An 11928-nucleotide genomic window follows, 5' to 3' on the forward strand; every position below is an offset into this window, starting at 1 on the left:
ATGCAGGAAAAGGGATATGGCCACGTTGAGGCATTTTCAACATGGCCCCAAGAGGAAAGGAGAAGAGAAGGAGGCAAAAAAGGAAGTGTTTCGACATGCGAATCTCTTATCTCATCTTCAGCCGCATTCCTCTCATCACCCTCAATGCCACTTGTATCTCTCTCTCCTGACATTTTCAACATCTCAACAGCAAATGATGCATGTTCGCCTTCAACCACTTCCTCATCCCAAACCTCATGTATGATATACCACTGCTCATTTTCGTCTGTTTGTGATGCGTATGATGGAGGGATTGTTCATTCCCTCAACAATCCATTGTCCTCTTTGACAGCCTCAAACACCTCATTCGTTGGGTGTTGTCGAACAAGAAATGTTGAATGCACTGGAACTGCAGATAATAAATTAAAGCCAGATAGGCAGAACACAACAGCCAATGGAGCAAACTCATTTATTTGGTGCGAATGGAACGGATCGAAGACAACAGGAACAAGCGACTCGTATGCTGATGGAATATCGAGTGGAGGGGCAATCTGCATGTATAATCTCAATTCTGGAGAACTTTCGGTTTCGCATTGCGCATTCAATGAATGTGTTGCGTATTACGCAGGCGGAGGCATAAATTGCTACAACATCAAATCGGTTGATATTGCAAATAACACATTCAATGCATGCACTGCTCAAACATGGATTGGAGGAGAAATGTGCATATATGTAATTTCATCGTGTGTTCGGATCAGCGGATGCGAATTTCAAAATTGCAAAGCAAATAATGGTGGAGGAGGTCTTCATCTTAATAATTTTCAGGTTTCAGAAGGATGCATTCCAACAGAAAATGGAGAAGGGGAGAGTGCGTGTGTGTATGACTGCAGTTTCACTTCATGTTCACTTGCAAGCACAGGCGGTGGAGGCATGTACTGTAAAAATGTTCCCAATAAATTCAAAATGAGGAGCATTCAGTTTATTTCATGCTCAGCATCGGCACGTGGAGGGGGTTTGAGATTGCATCCATTAAGACAAACATCACAAAAAGATGTAATTTATTGTTATTTTTTGTTTTTTCACGAATGCAAATGCTCTGCAGCCACTCCATATGGGTGTGATGTGATGTATTATGATCGCTACAATCTTTTCTTATCTTCAGACAATCCATTCTATGAATGTTACACCACAAACTCAGATGAGAAGAGAGTATGTTATGGATATAATTATACGGATTCCAAGGGTTGGACATATGATCAGACATCAAAAAAGGATTGGCTGAAGAGAGGGATTCTCAATCGATTTGTGGCTGTGAGTGGAGGAAATGCAGAAGAGTTGTGCGGATTGGATGAGTCAAGTGCATGCAGAACCATTGGCGTTGCAGTTGAAAAGAGCGTGATCCAGGTGAGTCTGTCAGTCACACTGATGGAAGGGAATCACACAAGCAAGACAACAACAATCGTTATTGGGACAAAGGAGATTTCAGTTATTGGGAAAGGGAGGACGGAGAGTTTAATTGGAACAGGAGCTGTTTTCCCTTTATTCAACAATTTTCATCTTTTTCGTCTTCTTCCTATTTTTCATCAGCTTCATCGCCAATTTTTAAGATTTTTGTCTGTTGGAGTTATTCAGCTGAAATCAGAACCTAGGATTGGAAATGGGAGATTTTTGGAAGCCGAAGAAAAGGAATTATGTTAGAAATGAGATGGACAGCGGAAATAGGTCAGATGGGCTTTGTGAACAGAAAGGAAAAGTGCCTTGAGAGATACAAGAAGAAGGAAAAGAGGAAGAGGAAGAGGAAGAGGAAGAGGAAGAGGAAGAGGAAGAGGAAGAGGAAGAGGAAAAGGAAGAGGAAAAAAGCGAAAATTAGAAGTCAAGGAAGAAGGATATGATAATAACAATGAATCATATCTATTGCTGTTACATTTTGAATGCAACAAAAGAGGTAACATTTTCTGAGGATCTGAAGAAGCTTCCTTTTCTCAATTAAGTGGAAGCAAAAACCGAAGATAAGAAACATACGATCTTCTTCTCTTCGTCTCCAACACCAATTGAAATGAGGGGAACATTAGCAGTAGAATCAAAATAAAAGTAATCATTTCTTTTTTCATCATCAAAAAAGATCGAAGATGGAAAAAGGAACGGAAGTGACAATGATGAAGTGGATGAAGAAACATTTGCAAATTGTCCGACACGAGGATGCATGTCTCAGGAGAGATGTTTGCAGTTTGCACAAGTTGTGAACGCTTTCTATTCTGAAAGAAGCTATGTGAATTCTTTTGTGCAACGAAAATCCTGAAGACAGCTGCGTACTGTGCTCTTCATGTGGCAAAAATGGATGCTGCTCCCAAAATTGCTTAATCATCCATCCCTCATGCTTGCCATCTCTGTATTCCTTGTTTCACACGACCGCTTACATAGCTGTTCGCAAATCTTGTCATTCATGATAGTCTGGTAATCCGAGAGCCGACCTTCAAACAACTTCCAGCATATTCTGCTTCTCCATTTTCGAAGCGTGCTTTTGCATTGAGAGTTCTGTCGGCAGATGCTATTTGCGTTTATATTTCAAGAGAGGTGAACAAATACTCACGAGGCATTTGACTCCTTTTCCCAATCCTGGTTCCATTCGAAACAGATCGTCGAAAATTCCTCTTTTCAATAATCGCGTTCTTCCTTCTTCAAGCACTACATTTTTATTTTTGAAGTATCACAGTTTCATGTATTTCACTCAAAATTTTCTCATCCTCTTATTCTCCTATTTTTCATTAACCTTTTTTGGAAAGAGTGTTTTCAAAAAGTGATTCAAGAAAATGAACTTCTTTTATCCACTGTTCCCGTGGAGTGTTGTGAGAAATAATCCTTTCATATCAAAAACAACTACCAATTTCTTCTCCAGCTGCTGATTTCATTAATCCTTCTGAAAGAACAAATATTCATTTACGTTCATTGTTATTGAATAACAATGATTCCGTATTGATCAATACACCAAAAATTATTCAAAATCGAAAAACTTTAATTCAAAATCGAAAAAGTTTAAAACAACATCGAAAAACTTTAATTCAAGATCGAAAATTATTATTCAAGATCGAAAAAGTTTAATTCAAGATCGAAAAAGTTTAATTCGAAATCGAAAATATTTAATTCAACATCGAAAATGTTTAATTCGAAATCGAAAAAGAAGATAATTTGTTCAGAATTTCAATTAAAGTCAAAACCAAAAAAGTTTTATTGAAACAAATATTAGTAGGAACAAATGTTTATTTATTGGAAATGTTTTTCTTTCGTTTTCAACAACTGTTTTCTACGATACAGACTGATATCAATCGATTCTTTTCTCATTTTGAAGATTGAAAATGTAATATTTTATCAGCTTCCAATGCAATAAATGAAATTCAAAACATTTCTAATTCGATAAATGAGATATATTTCTGTCTTTTTGCGCACAAAACAAGATCATGAACTATCCTATCACTTAAATTTTTCAAGAAAATACTCACTATCTCCTGAGCACATGTGAAGAATAAAAAAATATTCAATTTTTATATATTCACGCTATTGAAAACAATCAAACACAAAATAAAACATCAAAAAATATTTTTGTAATTGAAATTGACAAATTTCTCAGATCAATAACTGAAAGAAAAGAAACTGACATGAGTATGAATTTTAAAATTTTTTTCAAATTTTTTGATGATGAAGAATTTTCGATGTTGAATTAAATATTTTCGATTTCGAATTAAACTTTTTCGATTTCGAATTAAAGTTTTTCGATTTTGAATTAAACTTTTTCGATGTTGAATAAATTTTGGTGTAATTGTCAAAATCAGAAAAATGCATTTCAATTGTACTGCTTCCTCAGTTGGATGCAAAAATTATATTTTATAAAATTTTCAAATCAGAATTTGTTTTAATTAATTTCTAGAGGATATTTATTTATTATCTTTTTGCTTTTCTTCAAAGAAAAAAATCTTTTATCCCATAAGAAGGCTGCAATTATAATGAATTTTTCAACATCAAATTTTCAACGATCAACTCTTCATTCAAGAGCAGATGTTTTGTGGGCAGAGGTTGAGCGCATTGGGGGAAAGGACAAAATGGAACTGTTGCTTTATATCCTCACAAGGTACCGCCGCGCAGCATCCTTTGCGGAAGAAGTGAAAAAGAGGATAAATGGTGTGGTTCTTTATTTTTTTGATTTCAAAATTATGTGAAAATTCATTTATATGCACTTTTATAATGATTTGGGACAAAATATTTGACTTCAGGCATTTTCATTGAAAAAATATGCACTTTTCATTAACTTTTTGAGATCAAAAAACAAAATAAAAATGGGTCCATTTTTTGACATTCGTGAAATGTTGGAAAATTTTTTGTTTTTATTTCAACGGCACCTGTTTACGGATATGAAAATCAAATTTTTTTGAAATCTAAGAAAGTTTGGTAATGTTATTAGAAAAACAATTTTTTCATGCTTTGTGCATAAAAAGCTTGAAAGTCCGTATTTTCCTCCATTTGTTTTTATTTTTATTAAATGCAAATGTCAAAAATAGGAGAGTATCATGAACTACTTGAAGAGCTAGCAACAGCCTACAATAACGCCTCAGTTCACACTCAAACGACAATGTTGCAAGCTTTATCAAAACATCACAATTGTGATCGTTTGCTTTCCTTTGGGTATGACGTGACCCAAGGAAAAATAAAACAAGCAAAGTAAACGAGAAAAAAAAAACCAAGACGAAATAAAAATCCCCATATCTCCAAAAATTCTTTCATGTTGAAAAGGTATTTGGTTTTCATTCATTTCATTTCTATGATTGTGTCTGATTTTTATTTTCTAAAGGCTTGAATTATTCAGATAGGTGCGTGGGGAATGAATGGATGAAAAACCATTCATCAGAAATTTCATCATCAATTACGAAAAAGAAAAAGCAAAAATATGAAAAATATGAAGAGAGCTTGGACGAAGAAATTTGGAATAAAGAAATCAAGATAAAGCCGGAACTCGATTTGAAACCCAAATTACATATTAACATTACGAAATCGGAAATAGATCATCATGTCACTCACATAAAAGATAATAAACTGAATCAACATGTTAACTCATTGACTGATCAGTCAAAAAATGTCAACAGAAAATCCTCAACATCCAGCAATTTATCAGTCAAGAACCAAAATTTTGATGACGGAAATCTTCTTCATGCTCCTCCTTCGCCTACACTTGTGAAGCCTCATGAACTTCGATATTTTTTAGAAAAGAATTTGAAACATCAAAATGCTCAGACATTAGAAATCAAAAAATTAGATCATTTAATTAGAACGGATTCGTCCAGTTCAAAATTAATGCTTCATCACGATGTTCAAGAAGAAAGATATTTCAATCCTGCATCAACGTCTTCATTCGTCTCACCAATTCTTATTCAAAAGGTCACTAAAAATACAGAATCATCACAAGAAAATAAAACCTGTTTTCGGAGTGATACTCATTTTGATACAATGAACTCATATATCAGCAAAAAAGTCAAAAATTCAAAGGAAAGGAACGAAAACTGTGGAATAAAAACTAATAAATCAATTGCAATCAAAGAGCAGGCAATAGTTAATAGCGATCATTTCATCACCAAAAAGTTGGGGCTAAGGAATTCAGTGAACACTTGTTACCTTTCATCTATTCTTCAATGTTTATCTACAGTTATGCATTCCCGTATAATAAAGTTAAATAACAACATGAGAAGTGGAATTTCTGCAGAGTTGATAAACGTTTGTAATGAGCTCATCTGCAATCACTCACTTATTTCATCTTGGACATCAGAATTAATTGATATGTGGGACATTTTGTTTTCGCGAGGCAAAAGACCGCAGCAAAATGTTTGTGAAGCATTTGATCATTTAATGGAAATGCTTTTGAAAGACGATTTGGTTGACAAACAATTTACGAGCGTAGATGGGTTTATTTTCAAGAAATGTTTGAAATGCGGTACTTTGTCGTCTAGCAATTTAGGTTTTTCTAATTATGTGGGGCAAAATATTTTGCTTCAAGCATTTTCATTGAAAAATTATGCACATTTCATTGAATTTTTTTCATTAAAAAATATTATAAAAATGTGTTAATTTTTTGACATTAAAGAAATATTGGAAAACTTAATGTTTTGATTTCAATGAAACCTATTTTCAGATATGAAAATCAAATTTATTTCAAAATTTGATTAAGTCTAATAATGTTATGAGCGTTATAATTTTTCAATGCCTTGTGCAAAAAAAGCTTGAAAGTCCGTATTTTCCCCCATGTGATTATCAACAATGCTTCAATTTACACAGGATTCATCAATTTTTTTGCAAAAGAAAAAATGAGGCACCCAAACAGAGCGTTCTGTGAAATATGTCAGGAAAAGTGTGAATTTCAAAAATGGAATGTCATATCAAAATTTCCGAAACTATTAGGGATATCTCACGAATACAATTATTCTCCTAACGTCATTCCCCCAAAGATGACAATTTTTGATTCGGATGAAAATAACTGTCAAACAGTTCACAAGTCGTGCAACGAACATTTTTCAAGAATCAATCCTTCAGTTAAATCAATGCAAAATGCATGTTACAAGTTTATGGGACAAATTCTTTTCAAAAGAATAGACCAAAACCATGGCCACAACATATCATTTGTTCTTTCAAAGGATGGACCAAAAGAATATAAAACTATCTGCAATGATGGTTGTACTCGTTCTGTGAGAAAAGAAGAATATAATTCCAGTTGGAAATCATTGTTCAATGAAGGATTTAGACCATCATTTTCAATTTATTTAATTGAAGAATCTTCCACTCACATTAACAATTTGTTCAAAGGAGGAATTGATGATATATCATCAAATCCGTTAAAAAAATCAATTGATTCTTCATCTCAACCGTTAGAAACTCAACAAACAATTTCTTCCAATCATCCAAATAATAAATCGAAAGACTGTGACTCTTCAAACATTTCATATTCATCATCATCATCAATTCAATCTTCATTTCAACCAATAAGAAATTTCCGTCTCTCATCAACTGATAAAAATGGGAAATCGACAACTTCATTATTCTTTGATCATTATCCAAATCCTTTCTATTCATCTGTTTCTTTTTTTTCAAATTCAGAAAAAGATTTATTATCCTCACGTACATCCTTTTCACCTCCTTCAAATCTCATTTCAACTTTGTCAACTTCTCCTTCTCAAAAGCTTAATTCCAAAAACAATCAGATTATCACCTCTGTTTATTCGGATGGAAATCCTTTGGTAGACAAGTCAATTTTGAAATATAAAACAAGGAGGGATTCTGAAACAACAAATGAAATCGAAGATGATTATAAAAGTGTTGTTAACCTATTTTATAAAGAAATCATTTCACCTTCCACTATTCACACTACCAGTCCACTCATCTCAAACAATGTTCAGATGCAGAATTACACTTCAACAAAAGGAAATGCTTCTTCAAAATCACCTCACTTATTTCTTTCGCCAAAAGTCAAAATGCTGTGCTCGATTCATTTCACCATTCGTTGCAATCAATTGAAAACTCATCGAATATCCTTTTTCATTCGAATTTTCCAGGCAATATTAATTCACATCACACAACTCATTCGTTTTGTTCGAGGAAACCATCATGTTCTTCCCTTGCATTATTTTCAAATGAAAACGACAATTCTTCAAAACCAGCACTTAACAAATCAATTCACTTTGCACATCATGACAATAATAAGGCAATCAACTCTTCATCATCTTCATTTAAAAATGAAAAATCCTCAACTCTTCCATTCTCTTCCTCACTTGATTCAGCTACCAATTCTTCATCTGAACTCCGCAAAATCTCATCTGTTTCAAAAGGAGCTCAATTTTCATCAATCAATTGCAACATTTTTTCCTCTGTTTCTAAAAACACATATTCAACTTTTCTTCAACAGAATTTGTTCACAAATTCAAGGCATATCCCACTAATTTTTTCTCCTGAGGAAAAAAGACTAATATTCATTCCAAAAATCAGCTTTGGAAAGATTTTGTTAATGAAACAAGTATCAAACTATCATTATCATTCTTTTACAAACTTACAAAAAATTTTGTAAAAGCAAGTAAAAGGACGGACATGTGTGGTTATTGTCAACATTTACAATCTTTAGAAAAGAAACATCAATTATCCAATTCCTCACAAATTCTGACCGAAAAGGAATTATCGACAATGAAATCTTTAAAGGAACATAAACTATTTGCAAATTGGCAAAGGGAATACTACAATCATTGCGTTCATAATGTCAAAGAAGGTGAAGTTGTTTGTGTATTTGATTTTTAAAGAAAAATGGAAGCTTCCACTTCGAAACGTTCAACTTCAGCAAGAATTCAACCAGTACAACCAAATATCTCAGTTTACAGTTATCACATATCAATTTGTTGATTGTCATTTATCCAAATATACTTATAACTTTTTCTCTCATTGCTTAACCAACGATCATCGCTTCGTTATTGATTGTCTCGAATCTATTTTCAAAAGGCCTGCTAGCAATAATGTGAAAACAGTCAAATTTTTTTGTGATTCTGGTCCACACAATAGGAACAGATTCTTGTTGAGTTTTATTCTTTCTCCAAACTCACAAGTATTTCACAAAAAAAAATACAGAGCTGAATTTCTTTGCAGAGCATCATGGAAAAAATGTCTGCGATGGAGAATTCGGAACTTTGGTTAACTTTATGAACAATAACGTGGATGAAAATATTGAAACACTTCCTCAGTTGTTGTCTTTGTTTTCAGCTCATTTCAACTCTTCAAAATTTTGTGGCAATCGAAGACTGGCTAATGAACATCAACAACTAATTTCATCAAACATCCTTCAAAATGACATGAAAAGTATAATTCATCAAAGATTTTTCGAAGAATACATACCATCAAACAGATCCGTTTGGCCCTCACTGATAATTGATCACATGGGTGTTTTTTTTTTGATATCATAAAAAAAGATCAAAAATTGAAAAAATAAAATTTATAACGGTATATATTGATCATAGAGAAAAATTGATTTTTTGCAAGTATTTAACTTTTATTTCTGTTATAAATATTTGTTTTATTTTCATATGCAAAAACCACACCTCTTTTATGTTTAGAGAGAAAATGGAAAATTTCAGATCAAGTTTTTTTGAAATTTCAAGAAACGAATAAATAAAACTTCAAAATGAAAAAGTTAAGTTTCTCAACTTTCCAAACAGTACTAATAATTGGAAAATAAAAATGAAAAGATATTGGAAAAGTTAAAAATATGCATAAATTTTTTCTTTTTTATTTTTTATTATTTTTTTTGATATTCAAAAAAAGAGAATTGTTCGTTATCTATTATTAATAATGTTTCAACATAACAAATTATCCGTTCCAGTCCAGTGATTCAGTAACTGGATGGAATTGTGGAAAAGTAAATATTGCTAAGAACAACAGTTGATTCAAATTCTTCTATTTCTCTCTCTTCTCCTGATCTTATCACTTATTGACTTCTCTCTCCATCCTCTTTGTTCTTCGTCCAATATTTTCCATTATTGTTTCTTTGAAATTCTCATTCAACATACGTCCTCTTTCGCTCCTTTATATGCAATGGAATTCATTCCATTCATCCTTCGTTTCTTCTTCTCTCTTCTTTCATTTCTTCATTAATTGCCAACTCCCCTGCCCTCTCCCTCTCACTCACCAACTGCACAATCGCCAACATCGACTCAGCTCCACAACGCCAACAGATTCACACCAATGGAGAAAACATCTCATTCGCCTCATCCGTTTCTGCCAACACATTTTTGGTGTACAGCACCACCTTCTCCAGCTGCTCTGTGAGCGAGGATACAAGTTCTGGAGGAAAAGGCGGTGCTCTCATGGTCGAGTACAACGATGATTCAGAAGTGTCATCCACAACCTTTTCCATCACCAATATTGTGTTTTCAGCCAACAAGGCCAGTGTTGGAAGAGATGTGTATTTCGTGTGTGAATCCCTTGTCGCTTCTGTGAATGAGCCCTTGTTTGCCTTCATGAGAAGCATCACTGAAAAAAACAACTCGATTGTTGGACATGACAGAACAGAAGCATTCGGTGATTGGAATATCGATTTGTTTATATTTCTCAACGGGCATGCAGCTGACAATGAATATGTGAATGATCATCTTGGTATCAAAGCAATGAATTGTTGGACATCAAAGATGTCATGCAAGAGTGCGCACAATGCGACGGGGCTTCTGAAGAAGGTGCAATAGAATGTTGCGTAGATAAAGACAAAGAAGACAAGGAAGCTGAAGGTGAAGAGGAAGATGCAGTTGAAGCAACAGAATAGTTTGTGTGTGTGTAATACGATAAGAGATTATTAAAGTTGAAACATGCTATTTCTAATCTTTGTCATTTTCTTTCTCTCTCAATTTCTCCTCCTTCATCTTCTTCTTCTCTTTTGGAGAGCTCCTTATCCAGCAAAAGAAGAAATTTGCAGAAAGCGTTGAAAGTGGAAGGAGGTCGAGAAGGAGGAGAGAGAAGAAGAAGAATTAGAATAAGAGAATGAGGATGAAGAGATGAGAATGATGCAACTTCCAATACCCACCTGATGCTAACAGCAGCATCATCAGAGGACGAGACAATGGAGGGGGACTGGGATATGAACGACGCAAAAGAAAAGGAAGAAGAAGAAGAAGAAGGTATTGATGATGAAGAGAAGATATCTAAAGTGTACTCTGAAAAGAGAAAGCCAGCGTGTGTGGAAAGGAGGCAGTCATCGGCGTCACCGAAATATCTGTTGAAGCAAATGGTGCGGTGGAGATGGCACATTGTTCAGTCTTTTTTTTCTGTTCTGTTTCCAATGGCAGCAGAAACTCTGAGAATCCATCCTGGAAGAGATCATCAGTCCATGCTTCGCGATCGAAACTGATTAAAAAAAGTGATTAAATGAGGGATGATTCATATGTAAGAATATTATTAGATTGAATTAATTGAAATAAAATATTGAAAAAAATTAATTTGCAATCAAGAAATGGAATAAAAGCAAAAAATAACAAATAATAGAATAATATAGAAAACCTTATAAAATGAGGAATTGTGCCTTCATTGTTTATCGCACAGAGTTTTATGGAGATTGTTTGTGTAGGTCACAACAGAGTGGAAAGATTTGGCGTCTCTATGATTTTTATGCAGAGGCAGTTCAGACAGGCATTTCGATGCAGGTTGTCAATGCACACACTCACAAAATGACCAATGCGACCAACTAACAAATCCCTGTCAAGGATGTCTGTTCACAAGAAAAAGAGAAAAACAAAAGCAAATAGTTCAAAATTTTTAAAAGAATATGAAATAAAAATAAAAATAAGCAATTTATTTTAAATTGATAATATTTCTTTGTTAAATAAAAAGAAAATAAACACAAACATTTATTCCAATCTTCTCCATCACCAACATTGATCCGTCTGAAATTCTGTTTTTTTCTCTCGTCGAGCTCAGAACATCCGCAGCCTTTGGCTCTCATCTCTTTCCTAAAATCTTTCTTCTTTGAAAATCTAGTCAATCTTGTATGTTAATAGCTAATTTCCCCCAAAGATAGACATTTTCATTTACAAGTCTCATAAAGCTTGCTGCACTGGGCGCGTCCAACTTCGCCTCTTCGACTGTTTCCTTGTTCTGTGACGTGAACTGAGTCTGCTTTTCATTCGCAATCCTCTTTGGCTATATGATAAACTTCTACGCCTGTGTTTCTACCCTGCTCGAATCAGACAACAAATAATTCAACTCAGACTGGTAGATTCCACTGAAGCTTCCATTTCCCCTCTTCTCTGCTGCTTCCACCACATTCTTCTCTATCTGGTCCGTGTTATCGCAAAATTCCAACCACACGAAGCTTCTATACTCTCTTCCATTGTGCCTGTCCATGCAGCGCAGAAAGCGGCACATTCAAGAGATCTTCGCAATGGTGCCTGT

The 11928-nt window shown here is 34.1% G+C and overlaps 3 protein-coding genes across 3 annotated transcripts; 2 read left to right on the forward strand and 1 right to left on the reverse strand.

The window, feature by feature from the left end:
- On the forward strand, positions 1-1677 carry MONOS_3148 (uncharacterized protein; the record flags this gene model as incomplete). Its single annotated transcript, XM_067873127.1, has 1 exon — positions 1-1677. The coding sequence occupies one exon, from the start codon at positions 1-3 to the stop codon at positions 1675-1677; it is 1677 nt and encodes a 558-aa protein (XP_067721879.1).
- An 8047-nt stretch (positions 1678-9724) lies between these two features.
- Positions 9725-10018, reverse strand: MONOS_3149 (uncharacterized protein; the record flags this gene model as incomplete). The annotated part of the gene is made up of 1 exon (XM_067873128.1): positions 9725-10018. The coding sequence occupies one exon, from the start codon at positions 10016-10018 to the stop codon at positions 9725-9727; it is 294 nt and encodes a 97-aa protein (XP_067721880.1).
- Positions 10019-10180: 162 nt separating this feature from the next.
- Positions 10181-10888, forward strand: MONOS_3150 (uncharacterized protein; the record flags this gene model as incomplete). Its single annotated transcript, XM_067873130.1, has 2 exons — positions 10181-10271; positions 10578-10888. The coding sequence occupies 2 exons, from the start codon at positions 10181-10183 to the stop codon at positions 10886-10888; spliced, it is 402 nt and encodes a 133-aa protein (XP_067721881.1).
- Between the last annotated feature and the right edge of the window lie 1040 nt (positions 10889-11928).

This window comes from Monocercomonoides exilis (genome assembly GCF_001643675.1).
Source record: "Monocercomonoides exilis strain PA203 chromosome Unknown scaffold44-821271, whole genome shotgun sequence".
Lineage (NCBI taxonomy): Eukaryota > Preaxostyla > Oxymonadida > Polymastigidae > Monocercomonoides > Monocercomonoides exilis.